Genomic DNA, 21,990 nt, shown 5'->3' with positions numbered 1-21,990 from the left:
ATGTTGCAACAAATGGCAGAATTTCCTTCTTTTAAAAGGCTGAATAATATTTCATAGTGTGTGTGAGCTCATGTATTACATTTTATTTATCTCTTCATCTCTGGACAGACACATAGGTTGTTCTATATTTTGGGTACTGTAAACACTGCTACAATGAACAAGATAATACAAATATCTCTTTGAGATGATGATTTTATTTCCTTTGGATATATATCCAGAAGCGAGATTGCTGGATCATATGCTAGTTTTGTTTTTAACTTTCTGTGGAATCTACGTCCTCTTTTATATAGGGCTTTCCCAATTTACATTCCCATCCATAGTGCACAGGGGTTCCCTTTTCTCCACATCATTGCTGACACTTGTTATCTTTTTAATAATAGCCATTCTAACAGATGTGATGTGGCACACTTTTGTGGTTTTGACTTGTATTTCCTGGATGATTGGTGATGTTAAGTACCTTTTCACATATGTGTTGGCTATTTGTATGTCGTCTTTGGGAAAAGATCTATTTTAGTCCTTTGCTCATTTTTAATTGGAACATTTGAGTTTTTGCTGTTGAGTTACAGCATATATGTTTTGGATATTCACTCTTATCAGATGATCTGGTTTGCAAATTTTTTTTGCCATTCCATGGGGTGCCTTTTCCCTCTAATGATTGCTTAAGTATTTCATCCATTTTGAGTTGATTTTTGTATGTGATGTAAGATAAGGGTCTTTCTGAGAATTATTTTTGTTCAGTCTTAGGGCCTTTGTTGTCCTCTTTTCTCCACTGCATTTTTTTCTGGGTCACCCTAGCTTTCTGCAAATGCTTGAGGAGGGAACTTGGAAGATAGCTCTAATGGAAATTGGTGTTTATTTTCCCACTTAGAGGTAATTTGATGTTTAAAAATTTTTGTGTGTGTGTTCTAGTTATGATGATCTCATGGAACTTGTGTGATTTTATAGTTCTTGTTAATCTGTTGTTTTTTAGAGGATATGCAAAAAAATTCTGACTTAGGTTGTTATAGTTACCTTACTGAATTGCCATTTTTTAAAACAGAAACTTCAGCTCACATCCAAAATACTATTGTTCTCATAGAAAAGCTCCTGTCAGTATTCAAAAATGCTTTAACTTTTTCCTACCCTAGTCAGAGCCATAGCTGATAGGAAGACAGAGGAGTAGAAAATAGGGACCTAACGCCAATACAAAAGCTATTACAGTTTCTCAGAAATGCATTAATTTGTCAAAAATGAGTAATAGTAGTAAGTTTTTCCTATAATGGGATTAGCATTTTCTAGCAGGACTTTTAATAATACCAATTTTTTATATACTTTCAAAGAACTTTGATATCAATTGAATTATTTACTTATGATTTAGGAATTAGTTCTTATAGGCCTTCTGGCTATCACTTAGTGCAAAGACAAAGCATGTAATTCAGATAATGTCACTCTGTTCTTACAGGCTTGTTTGTAGCCCTATAAATATTGGCCAGAAATGATTTACCCTGCCTTATTACCACTGTGCCTTTAACATGTACTTTTAAATGAGAAAAGTAATTGCTTGAACTATAAAATGTCTGGGGGGAAAGTGACTTCAAATTACCAGTTATATTTGGGGGTTTGAAAATAATAGGAGGTATTGGCATCCTAGTTCTTTAAAATTATACTTCACTGACCTTGAAAACAGTATTTTTGGTGACATTACTCTGATAATTTTGTTTATCAGAGTATTATTAGATAGACTAATTGCCTTTGTAAAGGATTAGTGCGATAAGATTATATCCTTGATGTGATACAGTTGTATCTTAAAATAAAGTCATAACTATATTTTTTAGTAAAAGGCAAAAAATGTATTCAGTCAGAAGAGCAACTACAGTATCATCAGTGTTAAGTGTATTTGCATTGTTGTAAGAGAGATCTCCAGAAATTTTTCATCTTTCAAATCTGAAACTCTGTACCTACTAAACTCCCTTTCCCCTCCTTCTCCTAGCCCTTGGTATCCACCATTCTACTTTATATTTCTATGAATTTGACTACTTTCTGTACATATTATAAGTAGAATCATACAGTATTTGTTTTTCTGTGGCTGGCTTATTGAACTTAGCATAATGTAAGAATTTACAGTGTAAAGAAAGGCTTTTATGTTATGTAATCTTATAAACTATGAGGCAGAGTATATGACTATGCTAAATTGATTAATAATGTGAGGGTAGGTCCATAAATTGTACACTAACAGTTTAATTCTGATTAAGATTGGATGGACCAAAAATTAATTACTATTACTGACTTTTGGGTCTATTTCACAAAGTAGAGATACCTAACCATAGTTAATACTGAAGACCAATGAATGGATGAGAGACCTACATTCTAAATTTATCTGGAAGAAGTAGGTAATGGAGTGTTATGAAAGGAAATGAATCATTTTTAAATCAAAGTAATTTAAAATAGTGTGTACACACACACACACACACACACACACACACAGCTGTATGATGAGAGATTATTTGCTTCTGGGAATTCTGACATTTTGCAAATATTCTTGATTCAGATTGTTCTGATTTTTTATTTATGCATCAGTCATAGAGTTTTTGGACCCACTAAAGTTATAGAAAAGTTCCTTCTATATAGAACCCTATGGGATTAATTTGAATTTATTAATCCCCTCAAGCAGACTCCACACTCAGCATAGAGCCCAATGTGGGGCTTGATCCCAGGACCCTAGGATCATGACCTGAACTGAAATCAAGAGTTGGACAGATGCTCAACCAACTGAGCCACCTAGGCACCCCTAATAGATATTCTTATAATGGAAGCCAGACTTAATCTTTGAAGTAGTTACATAACTTGGAGAAATGGAGATGGGAAATATAATCTGTATCTAAGATAAATGGAGTTAGTGTTTTTTACAAACCCTGTCTTGAGGAAATTCAACAACTGAGAACTTTTAAAAAATACCTGCTTAGCATCTTCCTTTTGAAAAGCTCCTCTTTCCTTTTATGTTTCAAAAGAAAGGTATGGAGGAGGAGGAGAATAGCACGTTGGAGAATTATTATTTTTTCTTGGCCAATTAGAAGGGGAAATATGTGATTTCTCAGATAAAGAGGATATTATTTTTTCAGAAATCTAGGTGTATCCAGTCACTTGTAAGCTAAGTAAAAACTGTCAGTGATTTCATATATATACAGAGTAGCAGGATTGGACCAGCCTTTTCTCTTTTCCTGTGTAATTATTAGTCTCTACTGTTATTTAAATTTGCCATATATTCCCAGTGAATAGTTTTAGATAATCAATTTTATGAATATTGATAATGCATTGAATTAGTAGTTCAGAATAGATAATTTGAGAATTTTAAGATGAAACTGTTTGTGAGAGTGGTATTAAACAGAAATTAATGGGGACTACTTAAAAAAACATTAAAGTGGCAGCTTAATGTCTTCAAAGAAATAAAAGACAAGATTGATAATCTCAGGGGCAAATTAGAATCTCTCAAAAAGAACCAAATGGAAATATAAATGAAAACTACAACAATTGATTTTGATAATTCATTGGATGAATTTCAAGGATTTTAGATACTGAGAAATAAAGAATTAGGTAACTGGAACGTAGGTCAGAAGAAAATACACAAAATGAAACATCAAGACACAAAGGAATAGGAAATATATAAAAGAGCATAAAAGGCAAAGATTCAATAAAAATTTCTTACATACATTTAATTGGAGTCCCAGGAGGAGAGAAGATACATAATGGTTCAAAAATAGCATTTGAAGTGATATTGGCTGAGAATTATAATAAACTGATGAAAGACATTAATCCATGTACTCAGGAGCACTATAAAACCCAATAAGGATAAATATAAAGAAACACACCCCCCACAATGAGGTGAATCATAGCAGACTCTATAAAGACCCAAACCAGTGGGGAATTATTGAAAATATTCAGAGAAAAGAGATATATGACCTTCAAAAGCAGCAATAATAATACAACTAACTTGTCAATCAAAAAAGTAAGCCAGAATATAAGGGAATGATATCTTTAAAGTGCAGAAGAAATTAATGGTTAATCCAGGATCCTATATTAAGTGAAAATATCCTTCAAAAATGTAGATAAAATAAGAACATTTTCAGAAAAGCAAATACCAAGAGAATATGATACCAACAGACCCAGAAGGAAGGTTGAAAATGTAGTAAGAAATTAAGAGTAATGGAAAAGATAAATATGTGGAAAAATCTAAGTGAATATTAGATGTATAAAACCAAAATAATGTATTCTGAGTGTTAAAACATAAGTGGCATTAAAATGTAAAATAGAGCTTAAGTTGATAGTAGAATAAATATTCTATGGTTTTCTCATTGTCCAAAGAGTGGAAAATGCATCAATTTATGTTAAACTTAGTATGTTAAGGAAACATGTTAAAATCTATAGGCTAACTACTAAAGCAGTGTAAAAGAATGAGCAATTACCAAACTAACAGAGGAGTAAAGTAACAGACGAACACAATTTCATTCTATTCAAAGAAAAGCAAGAAAAAAGAAAAAAAAAAAGGAATTCAGACATAGTGAGACAATGGAAAAAAAAAATAGTGTAATGGTATATTTATACCCCAGTATATCAACAACTGCTTTAAATTCCAAGGGCCAAACTTTCCAATTAGAGTAAAACATTCTCAGACTGGAACAAAGAACAGAACCCAGCTCTCCATTCCTTACAAGAGATAAACTTAAAATATAAAGGTATAGAAAGGTTGAAAGTTAAAGGAAGAAAAAATACACCATGGAAATACTCATGCCTCTTTTTGCACATGCACACTCAAAAGCTAGTATAACTATAATAATAACAGACAAAGTAGAATTTAAGGGGAAAAAGTGTTAGTAGGCAATATAAAAAGATACTGCATAATGATAAAAGTCCAGTTATCAAGGAAGATAAAAAAAAATTCTAAATCTGTGTTCACCTAATAGTGTATGTTCAAAATACATAAAGCCAAAATTGACAGAATAACACAGAGAACTAGATAAATCTGCAATAATGATGGGAGAGTTTGTTTTAATTTTTTTCTTAAGACTTTGTTTTTAGAGCAGTTTCGGGTTCACAGCAAAATTGAGAGGAAGGTAAAGAGATTTACCATATATTCCCTGTTCCCACGCATGCGTGACTTCCTCCATTAACACCATCCTCCATCAGAATAATATACTTGTTAAAATTGATGAACTACATTGACACATCATAATCACCTAAAGTCTATAGTTGACATTGTTAACTCTTGGTGTTGTACATTGTGTGGTTTTGGAAAAATGTATAATAACATGTATCCATTGTTATGGTATTATAGGGAGTAGTTTCATGGCCCCCAAATCCTTTGTGCTCTACCCCTAGTCCCTGGAACACACTGATCTTTTTACTGTCTCCATAGTTTTCCCTTTTCCAGAATATCATACAATTTGGATCATACAATATATAGCCTTTCACATTGGCTTCTTTCATTTAGTAATATACATTTAAGTTTCCTCTGTGTCTTTTCATGGCTTGCTAGCTCACTTCATTTTAGCGCTAAATAATATTCTGTCATCTGTATGGACCACAGTTTATATCTATCCATTCACCTAATGAAGAACATTTTGGTTGTTTCCAAGTTTTAACAGTTATGAATAAAGCTGTGTGCAGGTTTTTGTGTGGACATAATTTTCGTTCCCTTTGGGTAAATACCAAGGAATGTGATTGCTGGATTGTGTGGTAAGAGTATGTATAGTTTTTAAAGAGATTGCTAAACTGTCTTCCATAGCAGCTATATCATTTTGTATTCCCACCAGCAGTAATGAGACTTCCTTTTCCTCCACATCCTCATTTGTATTTGGTGTTGTCAGTATTCTGGATTTTGGCCATTCTAATAGGTGTATGATGGTATCTCATTGTTTTGATTTGAATTCCCCTGATGACAGATGATGTGGAGTATCTTTTCATATGCTTATTTGCTATCTGTATAGCTTCTTTAGTGAGGAATCTCCTAAGATATTTGGCCTTTATTTTCATTTCATTATTTTCATATTGTTGAGTCTTAAGAGTTCTTTGTAAATTTTGATAACAGTCTTTTATCAGATGTGTCTTTTACAAGTATTTTTTTTCCTAGTCTGTGGCTTCTCAATCTCTTGACATCATCTTTTTTAGAGCAGAAGTTTTAAATTTTTATCAAGTCTTGGTTATCAGGGATTCCTCATGGATCATGTCTTTGGTGTTGTATTTAAAAGGCATCACCAAATTCGAGGTCATCTACATTCTTCCCTGCATTATCTTGTAGGAGTTTTGTGGTTTTGCACTTTACATTTAGGTCTGTGATTCATTTTGAGTTAATTTTTGTGAAGAGTGAATGAACCATTTCTAGACTTTTTTTTTGCATGTGTATCTCCAGGTGTTCTAGCAACATTTACTGAAGAGACTATCGTTGTTCTATTGTATTGCCTTTGTTGTTTGGTCAAAGATCAGTTTACTATATTTATGGTGATCTGTTTCATTGATCTCTATTCTGTGCCATCTATTTGTTTATTCTTTTGCCAGTTATCATAATGTTTTGATTACTGCAGCTTTATCGTAAGTCTTGAAGTTGGGCAGTGTTTGTCCTCCAAGTTTGTTCTTTTTCAATATTGTGTTGGCTATTCTGAGTCTTTTGCCTATCCATGTAAACTTTAGAATCATTTTGTCAATATTCATAAAATAACTTGCTTGGATTTTGATTAGCATTGCATTGAATTTATTAGTCCTTTTGGGAGGAACTGACATCTTGACAATATTGATTCTTCTTATTCATGGAGCATGGACTATCTCGCCATTTATTTAGTTCTTCTTTAATTTTATTCATCAGAATTTTATACTTTTCCTCATGGATATCTTGTGCATATTTTGTTAGCTTTATAAGTGTTTCTTTGTTTGGGTTCAAATGTTAATAGTGTTGTGTTTTTAATGTCAAATTCCACTGGTCCGTTGTTGGTATAGAGGAAAGAAATTGAGTTTTGTAAATTAACCTTGTATCCTACAACCTTGCTATTATAGTTTATTAGTTCCAGAAGTTTTTTTTATTCTTTCAAATTTTCTATATAGATGATCATGTTATCTGAAAACAATGACAGTTTTATGTTCTCTTCCCAATCTATATACCTTTTCTTTTCTCTTCTTTTCTTTTCTTGACTTATTAGCAAGGGCTTCTAATACAGTGTTGAAAAGGAGTGGTGAGAGCAGACATTGTTGCCTTGTACCTGATCTTAGAAAGCTTGTGATTTTTACCGTTAAGTATGATTTCAGCTATAGGTTTTTTGTAGATGAACTTTATCAAGTTGAGAAAGTTCCTGTCTATTCCTAGTTTTTTTAAATCATGATTCACTGTTGGATTTTGTCAAACGCTTTTTCTGTGACTATTGATATCATATGATTTTTCTTTTTTAGTAGGTTGATGTGATGGATTGCATTAATTGATGTTCAAAAAATAATTTCTTCAAATAAAACAAATAGGTATGTTAGTATATCTAAGTTTGGCTTAAATAGAAAAATACAGTTTTCCCTTTACATTATTTCTAAGGAGAAATCCCAAATATACTGAAATATATCCTAAAACTACTGAGAGACTTAAGCTACTTTAACCTGGGCATATCCCTCTTACACCCCTGTTAAAAAGCTGATAGGTATTACACAGTTAGGATAATTGTAGCACTTTATCAAATTGGCAGATGCTCAGTAATCATTTTTGTCCCCATTAGGCAATAATAGGTACAAAATAAAAGGATACCTGTTGGTGTCCTTACAGCTGTGTCTGAATTGGAAGGCACTAGCACTCATCATTCCAGACAGTGGGTGAACCAAAGGAGCACAGACATTTTTCATGAGGAGAGCTGCATATAAACATTTGGCCCATCCTGGAGACTCCTACTGCCCAGACAAGTGATTCCGTTGAGGCAGTTCTTCTCCTGCTGTATTTGTAAGCTCCAGATTATTTATAAAGCTGTGGTACAAAAAACTAAAATTAAAATCAAAGACCCTCCGGTACTCTGCAGTTGTGAGACAAAGCATTAGAGGGAAGTGTTTTCAAACTTAGGAATGCATTATTTCAGCTTTAGTACATGTAGACGCACAATATGCTAAGTGGCTTTTTCAGGCAAATAGTTAATTATCCAGTGACCCAGTTATGAACAATCCATTCATGAGGAAATAGTAAGACTCCTTACCTTATTATGAGGGGTGGTTTGTTTTTCAACTTTATACCGATTTATATACCCACATACTGGAGGCAATAAAAAAGGAATTAGTCCATTTAACTTTTATTAGATTTTACTGCATAGAATATAGCGATAAGGAAATAATGTTTAAAAATATGCTGTGTCCTAGATATTAAAATAAACTCGTTGTTCAAAAATATCACCCTGGGAGAAGGGACTTATTACATGGATGTTACCATTGCTCAAACATTTTTGAAAACCATTCCTGGAACTTCCTTGAAGCTAGTTTATGTGTCATGCAAGAAACTAATGAAAGAATGTACTGATATCTCTTATCAAACTGAAGCACAATTTTCTAATATTTAGAAGCAAAAACAAAGTCACTGGAAATAATCTTGTATTTTAAGCATAATAAGCCTAAGTTGAAAGCAGTACAATCATATTAGAAGTCTCTGTTTTGAACTGGTTACTGGATGGGTCTATGTAAATTAGTGAAATATTTAAATTGTTGCCATTAAAAAATGACAGTCGAGAATATTGATGTATTCTGGACACAGGACAAAAACAGTAATCTAATATATGTCTTAATTTATTAAAGAATCAGTTTTTGTCTTGGTTAATACATAATTGCCTTGTGTGTTAGTGAATACTCAGAGGCTTTTGGAATTAATTAATTTTAAAAAGTTGAGAATTCACTTAAATTGATACTATAAATTTGCTTCGTAAGACTCTGTTTTTATAATCAGTACCAAGTGATACTTCAGCTTAGCACCTGCCCAAATGATTAAAAATATGGAATGCAGCCTAGATGATACAAATTGTTCTAGTTATATATTCTTGTCCTAGTTTAAACATTATCCCATGTATTTATTTCTTACCATGTATCCACTATGTGTGTTTATGTGTGTGCGCATATATATATATATATATATATATATATGTATATATATTTATATATATATAAAACATGTGGATACATGGATACGTATGGATATATATGTAACCATGTGCAACTATATATAATATATAGTTTTATATAAAAGTTATAGTTATATGTAAGTGATATACATGGAGCCATATAAATATATCACAGTTTGTGTATGTATATATACAAAACTGTATCAGACCATGTATGTAAATAGAGCTATATATATAGTTATATGGTTATATATATCATATATATAGTTATAGTAATATACACATATATTTCTTGGCACGTGCCAAAGTGCGAAATGGTGGTCTTTAGTCCAGATTTGTTTTTGTTTGTTCTGCAGAATATTGGCTTACATAGTGTTTTAAGTTTGAATTATTTAAAAATCTCGTGCATTGTTGGTGGGAATGCAAACTGGTATAGCCACTGTGGAAAATGGTATGGAGGTTCCTTGAAAAGGAAATAAAAATAGTTCTAAAAATAGTTCTAAAAATAGTTCTAAAAATAGAACTACCTTATGATCCAGCAATTGCACTGGGTATTTACCCAAAGAATACATGAACACTAATTCAGAGGGATACATGCACCCTTATGTTTATATCAGCATTATTTTTTTTTAATTAAAAAACATTTTTTAATATGAAATTTATTGTCAAATTGGTTTCCATACAACACCCAGTGCTCATCCCAACAGGGGCCCTCCTCAATGCCCATCACCCACTTTCCCCTCCCTCCCACCCCCTATCAACCCTCAGTTTATTCTCAGTTTTTAAGAGTCTCTTATGGTTTGCCACCTTCCCTCTCTAACTTTTTTTCCCCCTTCTCCTCCCCCATGGTCTTCTGTTAAGTTTCTCAGGATCCACATAAGAGTAAAAACATGTGGTATCTGTCTTTCTCTGCCTGACTTATTTCACTTAGCATAACACTTTCAAGTTCCATCCATGTTGGTACAAAAGACCATATTTCATTCTTTCTCATTGCCAAGTAGTATTCCATCGTATATATAAACCACAACTTCTTTATCCAGTCATCAGTTGATGGACATTTAGGCTCTTTCCATAATTTGGCCATTGTTGAAAGTGCTGCTCTAAACATTGAGGTACAAGTGCCCCTATGCATCAGCACTCCTGTATCCCTTGGGTAAATTGCCAGCAGTGCTGGGTCATATTTTTAATTTTTTGAGGAACCTCCACACTGTTTTCCAGAGCGGCTGCACCAGTTTGCATTCCCACCAACAGTGCAAGAGGGTTCCCGTTTCTCCACCTCCTCTCCAGCATCTATAGTCTCCTGACTTGTTCATTTTAGCCACTCTGATTGGCGTGAGGTGGTATCTGAGTGTGGTTTTGATTTGTATTTCCCTGATGAGGAGTGACTTTGAGCATCTATTCATGTGCCTGTTGGCCATCTGGATGTGTTCTTTAGAGAAGTGTCTATTCATGTCTTCTGCCCATTTCTTCACTGGGTTATTTGTTTTTTGGGTGTGGAGTTTGGTGAGTTCTTTATAGATTTTGGATACTAGCCCTTTGTCTGATATGTCATTTGCAAATATCTTTTCCCATCCCGTCGGTTGCCTTTTAGTTTTGTTGATTGTTTCCTTTGCAGTGCAGAAGGTTTTTATCTTCATGAGGTCCCAATAGTTCATTTTTGCTTTTAATTCCCTTGCCTTTGGAGATGTGTCAAGTAAGAAATTGCTGCGGCTGAGGTCAGAGAGGTTTTTTTCCTGCTTTCTCCTCTAAGGTTTTGATGGTTTCCTGTCTCACATTCAGGTCTTTCATCCATTTTGAGTTTATTTTTGTGAATGGTGTAAGAAAGTGGTCTAGTTTCATTCTTGTATAGCAGCATTATTTACAATAGCCAAGATATGGAAGTATCCCAAGTGTCCATCGATGGAATATTGTTCAGCCATAAACAAGAATGAAATCTTGCCATTTGCAATGACGAATTTGCTAGAGAGTATAATGCTAAGTGAAATAAGTCAGAAAAAGACAAATACCATATGATTTCATGCATATGTGGAGCTTAAGAAACAAAACAAGCAAAAGGAAGAAATAAGAGAGAGACAAATCAAGGAATAGACTCTTAATTATAGAGAACAAACTGATGGTGGGTGGGGGATGGGTGAAACAGTTGCTGGGAATTAAGGAGTATTCTTGTGATGAGTACAGGAAGATGTATGGAAGTGCTGAATGACTATCCTGTCCACCTGAAACTAATATAACATTGTATTTTAATTAACTGGAATTAAAACAACAACTTAAAAAATAAAAATAAAAACCAGATTTCAAAATCTAGTTCTCTTGCTTCTCTTCATCACTCGGAAGGTCGGGCATTCCTATCCTCATCCAGAAACAAGTTGGGTCAAATGCCCCCTGTGCTCTGTCATTCAACACAGTCCCCATCCCTTCCTATACCTTCCTGACACACAGGCCTAGGGTCAGTTGTCATTTATCATCTAACACCGGGCCTGAAATCCTTGAATAAGTTCTACTAAGGATTTTTATTTTACCCTTAAGGTCAATGGGCACGGTTTTAAGCAGGTTTTAAGTAAGGTGGTGTGAGGTCATGGAAATGTGGCTCATTTGGGGGAGATTATTCAGTTCCTGTAAGGATAAGTGTTTGTTTGCACATGGTTGCTTCTCGCAAGCTAGATATAATGGTTGTTTGCTGTCTGGCAGGTTTGTGATTTTTCCCCCTCACTTTTTGACCAGAAAGGAGTCACATGGTCTCTGATGCTCTTAACCAGCTTGTTCTGTGTATTTGTCTACTGAGTGTGATTTTCTTATACCGCATTGTGGGAAACTGTGATGTTGGACCCCTATGGCTATAACCACCAGAGCTTAGTTCAGGAAGCCCCTTGGATTGCCAGTGAGGATGAAGCGAATGATGATACTGTTCAAATGCCTTCCTCACTGTTCTCCTGCATGGCCAAGCATCCCAGCTTTTTAGACCCAGCCATTACACATTAAGGTGACAGAAACAAAATTAATATGACAGAATGACAGTGTTGCTTTTGCTAGAACTAAATGATGCAAATGCCTTTAATTAGATTCAATTCCATATGCCTAGAGAGTAAACTCTTCTTCTAAAAAGATAGAATACTAATGTCTTGCACTGATGAAGAGCCTTTCATCTGGCAGTTTTCCCACGTGGTTTATAAACCAATATGACACCGTAAAAGCAAAGTGGAGAGAACTTCAACCACAAATGGAATGTAACGACTGTTTAATGGTGTATAACAAAACAGTCGGGCAGGAACTAGAAAAAGCTATTTAAAACATCATTAATATGTGTCCCGAGTAGAAATTGTTATTTTATAAGTGAAGTTAAATTTTAAGCAGAGTAAGTTTTTGGAGAGTGAGAGCTAGCTGTTTTAAGTTCTGAAGCCAGAACAAGAAGTAGTCTCCCCATATGTAAGATATAGTTACACTTGACCTACAAAGGTGATTTGAGCGGGGGAGGGGAAGAAGAAGGAGAGAAGGAAGAACTAAGATCTTTCGTACCTCCACATGCCCGCCCTCACAGTGATATTCCAGATATGTTATTACTGGCACCGTAGAGAAAAGTGAGGCTCATAGAAAGTGAGGAATTGACCCAAGATAACCTTTACTGAGTGAAACGCGAATTGAAATTAGATCCGTTTGATTTCAAGCTCCTGTTTTCCCCTACTTGCCAGACTACTTTCCACTGAAGCTGTTGACACCTCTTATGCTCTGAAATAGAAGTTCTGTTTTCTATGTAGCAGATCTTTTGTCTCCCTCCTCAGAAATTTAGATTACATGTTCTAGAAGCATATGGAGGAGCTGGTCTTGTGACAGCTCCATATGCTTCCTTAGGCAACACTGGCTCATGCCCCCTAAATAGTGTACATACGGTCTCTGGCTTCTGGTTGCTGCAGGGTAAGTTCCTTGACTTTCCAAGGGCACTTTCCCCAAGTTGCTCGAGTGTCTGGGAACGTGGCTCATTGCCTGGGAGTGGGACTGAGAGTTCCAAAGTTGTTCTTGTCATTCTTGAAGAGACTCTAGGGTCCTAATGCAAAAATGTTTCCTACCTCCATATCCCAGAGCTACAGAGGTTCTTGACTACTGTCTACTGTGTCTCTACCTTGGGCAATATTAAGTTAGCTAGTAACTTCTTGCCTCCTCAGACTTTTCCAGAGTGTCTATTCTTTAGTGATTTCCTTTTACTCTTACAAGGCAAACGTATTCTTCTTTCCTTGCAGTCTCCTCTTCTTCTGATTTTGATAGCTGTATTATCTATCTATAGTATATCTATGTATAATCTGCATTGCTAGAGCATACAATAATTACCTGCTCTCCTTATCCTCATTAAAAGAAGAAAAAAGGTAGAAAACTGATATTTTTGCATGTCAAATTGCATGCTCCCCTTTTCTGCTGCTCATGTTTAAGTAAGAGAAGTTTACCTGTACTTTTACGAGGAAGTTCGTGTGGGTTCGACCAGGGTAGCTTTCCAAGCTGCAGAGCTCTTGGGCTCCCTCTTCTCGAGTTACTTTGACATATTAAAAAACATGGTCTTTCAGGGCACCTGGGTGGCTCAGTTGGTTACGGTTCATGGGTTCGAGCCCTGTGTCGGGCTTTGTGCTGACAGCTCAGAGCCTGGAGCCTGCTTCAAATTCTGTGTCACCCCCCCCTCGCTCTCTGCCCCTTCCCTGCTCACGTTCTGTCTCCTTCTCTCTCAAATATGGATAATAAAACATTAAAAAAAATTTAAAAAATAAAATAAAAAAACATGGTCTCTAAGTGCAGCCATCTGTCCATTTATTTCTGAAAATTGCCTCTATTGGCTTCCCGTCCCATCATCCCCCAGATCTGGACTATCCCTTTTCCTCCCTCAAAGTTCTTGCCCTGGGATGTCCTCATTGCAGAGCTTTCTCAGAAGCTTGTGGGATCAGGCTGCCCAGCAAGTGAGCCCTCCCTGTGGTGCTCTCGGACTCACCTCACATGTGCAAATGTGTGTCTGAGAAGCCCCCTCCTGTTTCTGTCGTTTTTTCTCAAATTATTCCACTGAGCCTTCCCTTCTCAGGAGGGACTCCTCCTCTTTGTGGTGATGATTTGTTGGCAATTTCTGGGTTCTCTAGCTCTTAAGACCACGAGAAATCCCTTGGTCTTTTCTCCTTTTGTGCAGAGCTGCTATTCCCACATTACTCTTGCATCCAATTTGTATTCTGGGTTCATGTAGATTCATTTCAATTAATTTTTTTCTAAGCTACCTCCTTGATTTTTCTGTTTCCAAGAAGAACATAGGGAGATTGGAAGTCTATGCTGTCTCCCCCGACATCGTGCCAAAGGGCAGCAACCTCTTAACTCGTCTTCCTGCTTCTGCTCAGCCTCCTCACCTTAGTCTATTTGCAACCTAGAATGAGCCTGTAAGTTAGACCATATTTGCTGAAGACTCTTTTAGAGGCTTCCCGTCTTATTCAGGGAATAGCCAAGGTCCTCATCAGGATCACCAAAGCCCTCTGGTCTGACCTGGCTCCTCCTTTCCTTTCTCATCTCATCTCCTTCTATTCTCCGTCTTATTCTCTCTGCCTCTTCATTCTTTCACCAGAACTCTGACCTGCTTCAGACCTGGGGACTTTGCATTTGTTGTTCTCTCCGTCCTGAATGAACTTCCCTGAGATACCCGCTTGGTCCACTTGCTTACTACCTTCTGGTCTTTTCTCAAATGTCGCCTTTCCTGAGACCTTCTGTGCCCATCTTATCTAGTATGGTACACTCCATGACATTTGCTAACCCCTTCACCCCTTCTCTTCTCACTTTTTCTCTGAACACTCACTAGCCTACTAAACATTTTATGATTTTTGTTTATTTTCTGTCTGCCAAGGATTAATGTCTTTATTTCCAGCCCTTAGAACAGTACCTGGTGCAGAGTAGGTTCACGTTAAATATTAGTTGAATGCACTAGTAGGGGTAGGAAAAGAGGCAAATTGTGCTAGGAAAGTTCAGGTTGAAGAGTGGTTATATCTGGCTAGGCATAGGAGGCAGGGATAAGGCAAGAACTGACTTTGAACTAGTTCTCAAGGAATGAGTGAGATTTAAACAGGTTTATCTGCTGCTGTGATTTCACAGAGGTCTGCATTTATTTTAGACAGATGTGTGACATGTTAAAGAGGTAGAAATGACGGGTGGTGAGGCAGATGAAGTTGTTAAAGTGATGCCAGGTTTGAGTGTGAGTGATTTGGAAGGTGATGGCTCTACATGTGTTGAAGGCAGATGTTAAGTTTGGATGGGGCTTTGTACCTTTCAGCATTCTTGATTGCAAGAAACATAAACCAGTCCTGGCTATGATAAGAAAAAAGGAAATTTTCTGGAGGAATTGGGGCTTACCGAGTTGATAGGAGGTGTCTTAGCGCTGTATGAAAAATACCACAAACTGGTGGCTTAGAAGCAACATTTATTTCTTACACTTCTGGAGGCTGGAAAGTCCAAAATCATGCGTGGCATTTGGCAGACTTGGTGTCTAGTGAGAGCCAGCCTCTTTGCTGATGACCATCTTCTCCCTGTAATTTTACATGGCAGAAGGTCCAGGCTAGCTCTCTGGCGTCTCTTTTATAAGGGTGCTAATCCCAATCCAATCAACTCCACATACCATCACCTTGGGATTTAGGATTTCAATACCTGAATTTTGAGGGGATACAAACATTCAGACCCTATCAGGAGGTTTGCAGAATCAAGAGCTGGCCAATAGGAGCTAGTGCCGAGGTCACGTAGCAGGAGCAACCTACTGTAACACCCCTGAACTGAATATTGCCCCTAGGTATTTCCCAATACATTCGTCCATTTTCCTGCTAGTGGAAATCTGTTTCCAGATTTTTTTTTTATTACAAAGTACTGTATGGGTATATATATGTTATGGGTATATATGTGGGTTATATATGTATGAGGGGAATACACACACACACACACACACACATACATATATATACATACACACACATACATGTTTTCTGGCACAAGCTTCTCCATGGAGCAAAATTGCCAGACTATCAGATTTGTTCATACTCAACTCTATGAGATGATACTAAATTGTTTCCAAAACGATTATTCCAATTTGCACCCCAACAAAATTGTATAAATGTCCATTTGCTCTATATCCTCACCCACACTTCATATTTTTTACAAATTTTATTTAAAAATTTGCAGTATCATAAAGTTTACTCTTGTAAATTACTGTTGTGCTATGACTTTTGACAAATGTGTACAGCCATGTGTCCACCGCCATAATCAGGATGCAGAACAGTTCCGTCGCCCCAATACATTCCCTCCGCTCCCTCTTTTTAGCCACTCCCTTCTCCATTTCTGGGCTCTGGCATTTGTTGATCTGTTCTCCATCCCTATCATTTTGCCTTTTCCAGAAATGTCATGTAAATGGAATAATACAATATGAAGTTTCATGGGTCTGGTTTCTTTTCCTCAGCACAGTACATTTGAGAGTCATCTATGCCGTTGGATATATCAGTACTTCATTTTTGTTGTTGTTGTTGGGTATCATTCCATCTAAACAATGTGTTTAAATAATTCCATTGTTTGTATGGAATGATACCCAACAGTTGGTTTGCCCATTTCCCAGTTGAGGATCATTTGGGTTGCTTCCGTGTTGGTAATTATGAATAAAGCTGGCGTTAACAATTGGGTACAGATTTTTGTGTGGACATGCTTCCATTTCTGAGGTAAATACCTAAAAGTGGGATTTCTTGGGTATATGCTCACTATATTTAACTTTATTAGAAACTCTAGGACTGTTTTGCAGAGTAGATTTGTGCTACACGTACGGTAACGAGAGTTCCAGTGGCTCTGCATCCTTGTCCGCACTTAGTGTTGCCATTTTTAAAAGTCATTCTAATAGATGCATGGTGGAACCTCACTGTGTGGCTTGTTGGCATTTCCCTGAAGACAAGTAATGTTGAGCATCTTTTCATGTGCTTATTTGCCGTTCATATTTCTTCTCGCGCCAAGAGTTCTTAGACATGAGGCATAAAAGAAAATAATGTAGTAAACTGGACTTTAGAAAAATTAGTCATGTTTAGGTAGACATGAATGCTGTCTAATAGAGTGAAGAAATGTAGATTCTATTATCTGCATCAATTAAACATTTTGGTGGCATCACATATCACCACAAGGAATGTATTCTCCTTTTCCTGGAAGATAGCAAAACATTAGAGCCTGAGGAATGAGAAAAAAAGGTAGGTAGAATTGAGGGATGTAACAGGTTGAAGGACAGGAAAGTGTGTCTCGAGAAGGCAGTCTCAGAGCTGGAAATCAGTGAGCTGGAGCCGAGTTTCAAGTGATTCCAATGCCTGTGAAGTGGCCCTGGCTGGGGCTAGAGATGACGATGCTTAAGGCTTAGAAGATCCAGGGCTCCAAGGCCAGAGGGGAAAAAGGTGAATCAGTAGAAGGATGAAGGAACCAAAGACATAGGCAGAGGATGAAATGTGCAGATTATGAAGCACTTGTTGGAACCATTGAGGAAGGGAGTATCTGCCACATGCAGACATGAACCCCAGATAATCTAGTCTATGTACCCTGCTTAACCCATTCTTGTCTTCTCCAGGTGTTCTCCTTTTGTTTATAAATAGATTTTCATGGAATCAGTAACATACGAAGCATTGTTCCTAAGAATCATTAATACTTTTCTCATTTTGGGAAGTATTCTATAGGGTGGAAATTTAAATCTCTCCTAAGACTGACTGTAGGGAACATAAAAAAAATTGGCTTTTGACATCCAGATAGAACATAGTCACTGTGTTGTAGTCAGACACCTGCCATATCACAAAAGCTTTCCTCCCATTCTTACTGCCTTCGGCTGCCTGGTTTCCTCTTTTTTTAAGTTTATTTATTTATTTTGAAAGATAGAGAAGGGGGGGGGAGAGAGAGAGAGAGAGAGAGAGAGAGAGAGAGCAGAGGAGGGGCAGACAAAGAGGGAGAGAGAGAGAATCCCAGGCAGCTTCTGTGCTGTTGGTGCAGAGCCCAAAGCTGGGCTTGATCCCACAAACTGAGATCATGACCGCCAAAATCAAGAGTCGGGTGCCCAACCTACTGAGCCACTCTGGTGCCTCAGGTTTCATATTTTTTTACAAGCCAGATGTCTGTGCATAAAATACTATTTATCACAATAATGTGATAAACTGTGATCCTCAGACATATAAACACCTAAATGAATCAGCCTGAAGATGCATTTAAAGATGTGTGTTTTGTAAAATGTTTTTGATAGTTTCTTTTTTTTCATTTTCTGCTTTATCATCCTGAAGTAATATGTCAGAATGCATCCACAAGCTGATTCTGCATTGTATTCATGTGTTATTTTATAAAGTGAAGTTTATGTTGTATGATTGTCTTTGGTAATCATTATTTTTACTGGGGGGAGATGTCATCTCTCACGTGTTTGTCTGTGGTTTGTCTAGATCTCTGCCGGTTGGTGTGAAGGGGTACAATACATTGCCCTTGGGGGATTACAGCCTAGCTGAAGAGAAAGAAGAAATGCTCATAGCAGCCAAATTTAGTACCATAGGGTTTAGACATTAATTATACACTGTCATATCGTTTCTAATCATTTTGTGGGTGTTGGAGGCAGTTTATGAGCTGAAGAATCACTGAAGTGTTTGTGGAAGTTTGGTTGTGGAACTGTGATTTTTTAAATAACTTGGGGAAAGGAAGAAGAACATCGTAGGATGGAAAAACTGAAAAAGAAATACAGGGATGCGTACGCGCGCGTCTGTGTAGGTGTGTGTAGGGAACAAGTGAGGAAATAATGACCAAAGGGTTGGAAGAGGATTTGAGAATCTGGATATCGTAAAGAGTTGAGATACAAGTTCAGTGGGAAAGAAGGTGAAGAGAGAGAAGGCTGGATTCAAAGGCAGGATTTTATTGTTCAGGATTTCAGGAAGCAGTGATTGGTGCTGAAGAGGTCCCAGTTCAAGGTTATGTTTCCTTCATGGCTAACTTGCAGATTGACCCCCTTTAGAATGTCTTTCAGATTAAACTTAGCATTTTCTCTTTTTCTGAATGGTGTTGATGTTTGAGTGTACATCGACTTAGCATCCAGTGATTTTATATAGGTTTATTTTATCTTCCCAAATAGATTTAAGTTATATCTTGTTTTCTTTTTTTTTAGTTTTCTTTTTTTTACTTTACATCCACATTAGTTAGCATATAGTGCATTACATGCGCATTAGTTAGCATCTAGTGCAACAATGATTTCAGGAGTAGATTCCTTAATGCCTCTTACCCATTTAGCCCATCCCCCTCCCACAACCCCACCAGTAACCCTCTGTTTGTTCTCCATATTTAAGAGAGACTGTATTTCTAATACTCTATACAACATAGGTTTACTTACTAATTGGGTGAACTAATATGGATAAGATGAAAACTGTGATGTGGCGAGGAGTATGACAACAAAGTAAATGATATTGTTGATGTGAGACCTGTTTCTTCCAGCTAAAAATGTTTTTTCTTTGTGACCATGAAGATCACATCTTCCGTTTACATGACCATTAAAATACGACAATATCTACAAGCAGTCATAGGAATCTCAGCCGACAGCTTCCTCCTTCTCTTCCACATCTTCACACACCTTCTGGATCGCAGGCCTAAGCCCACCAACCTGATCATCTGTCACTTGGCATTTGTCCACACGATGAAACTCTTCACTGTGCTGTTGTCTACAGACCTGTTGGAAACACTAAACTTTCTGAACGATTTCAAATATAAGGCTTTATTTTGCATGAACGGAGTGACACGATGTCTGTCCATGAACATCACCTGCCTCCTGAGCATCCTCCAGGCCTTCATCACCAGCACCAGCACCTCCTGGTTGGTCAGGTTTAAACATAAATGCACAAAATGCGTCTTCCGTCCTTTTATTGTCTTATGGGTTCTTAGTTTGTCTCTCAATAGTAAGTGCCTCTTGTATACTGCTGCTTCTTCTAACACGACCCAGATCCATCTACTGCATGTCAGTAAATACTGCTCGGTTTCCCCCATACACTCCATCATCAGGGGACGGCTTCTCATTTTGACATTACCCAGGGATGTTTTCTTTATAGGCGCCATGCTGCTCTCTAGTGCATATATGGTGATTCTCTTGTCCAGGCATCAGAGGCAGTGCCAGCAGCTACACAGCTCCAGCCTCTCCTCGAGGGTCTCCCCAGAGAGAAGGGCCACCCAGACTATCCTGTTGTTGGTGAGTTTCTTTGTAGTCGTGCACTGGGTGGACATCATTATCTCCTCCTCTGCAACTGTGTTATGGAGATATGACCCAGTAACCTGGATTTCCAGAAGCTTGTATCCAATGTGTATGCCACTGTCAGTGCATTGGTGTTAATTTGTTTGGATAAAAGGATAAAAAATGTGTTTCAAAAATGTGGAAAAATTACGATCAGTTTATAACTACTTATTCGTGAAATATTTATACCCCAAAATGATTATTTTTGCTTTAATTTTATGACAGATAAAATTTTGATAGCCAGATAAAGAATTCCCAGGTGTTTTTATAGCTGAACTCTTGTTCATTTTATGCTATTGGGGAAAGAATTAACAAGAAAACAATTGGGAAAAAATAATGTCTAGTTTCATTTCCCATACTGTGACACTTTCTCTTCCTCCTCCTTCCACATTTAGAGAAGATTGTGAAATAGTTGTCTTATCCTGATAATTCAGCATAATCTGACCTTAAAATCAGATAATTATTAAACATCCTTCTATCTACAACCTTAATTTTCATTGTCATATAACCTAATGTATTCATATCAGGGATAGGGAGATTTGGTTCTAGATACCTTAGGAATAGGAATAACTATTTTCTTACAAATCCTATTAACCCAATTGATTCAAGTTGAACCTGGCTCACTCCCCTTTCTTTTCTTTTCTTTTTTTTAGATTTGTTTTTAGATTTTTAAAATCTAATTTCTTGTCAAATTGGTTTCCATACAACACCCAGTGCTCATCCCAACAAGTGCCCTCCTCCTTGCCCATCACCCACTTTCCCCTCTCCCCCACCCCCCATCTACCCTTAGTTTGTTCTCAATCCCTAAGAGTCTCTTATGGATTATATCTTCTAGATTAAATATAAAAGACTCTTGTTGAAATTTGAATCAGAAAACTTGCTTAGAGGTCACCTACTCCAAAACCCTCTGTAGTGGCCATTGACCTCTACCCAGAATGCTGTGCCTCCCACAGCTTCTATGTTCTTTTGCTTCTAAAGGCCTCTACCTGTGACTTTCTTCTGAAGGATGGCCAGGACTTGCACTACTGGAGCCGCTTTGCCCAGACACACAGAGCAGGAAGTGCCTGGGACTTTAGTGTTACGGTCCCACTCCTAGTCCCACCCTGCAACAGGGCATCTTGGCCAATGACTGACAGGTGTTGAGTATGACTCAAGTAGGGCAGTGTTGGAGCTTTTATATGTGTGACTGGAGCTCCCCTGGTCAGGGTTAGGCTGGGAGTTTACTTGAGATCACACCCTTGTTTGGATTTTTCCCTTTCTGACACCCCCAACCTTCATCTTTCTTGGGAGCATTTGTACATGAATCTGCATCTTAAGGTTCTTTGGGAACGCTGACCTAAGGCATTCTTGTTTTACTATGGGGAAAATGAGGCCTAATGTGGTTAATGTGCCTAGAGTCATGCACAGCCTAATTTTGGACCCAAATCTCTTGAGTCCATGTGTATGCTCTTTTAACTTCTTAGTAGTTCGAGGCATGCAATAGACATATAATAATTTTCTTTGAATTTACAAATAAGTGATGAGTGCTTTGTGTGCAAGGCATTTTACTGGCTACGAAAGGAGGCATGAATTTGAGATGTAATTCTTGCCTTCCAGAAGCTTAAAAAAGAAGGGCAGTTAGATTGCTATTGGAATCCAGAAGAA

General features: G+C 37.1%; 1 protein-coding gene across 1 annotated transcript; it reads left to right on the top strand.

The window, feature by feature from the left end:
• The first annotated feature begins 19,596 nt into the window (after positions 1-19,596).
• On the top strand, positions 19,597-20,510 carry LOC109249346 (vomeronasal type-1 receptor 90-like). The gene is given in 2 exon segments (XM_019419713.2): positions 19,597-20,383; positions 20,386-20,510. Coding segments are annotated over 2 exon segments (900 nt in total). The 5' UTR covers positions 19,597-19,608.
• The last annotated feature ends 1,480 nt before the right edge of the window (positions 20,511-21,990 follow it).

Source organism: Panthera pardus, unplaced genomic scaffold (assembly GCF_024362965.1).
Source record: "Panthera pardus isolate Hobbes unplaced genomic scaffold, ASM2436296v1 HiC_scaffold_27, whole genome shotgun sequence".
Taxonomy (NCBI): Eukaryota; Metazoa; Chordata; class Mammalia; order Carnivora; family Felidae; genus Panthera; species Panthera pardus.
The sequence above is the reverse complement of the archived record's forward strand: the minus strand, read 5'-3'. Positions and strand labels throughout refer to the sequence as shown.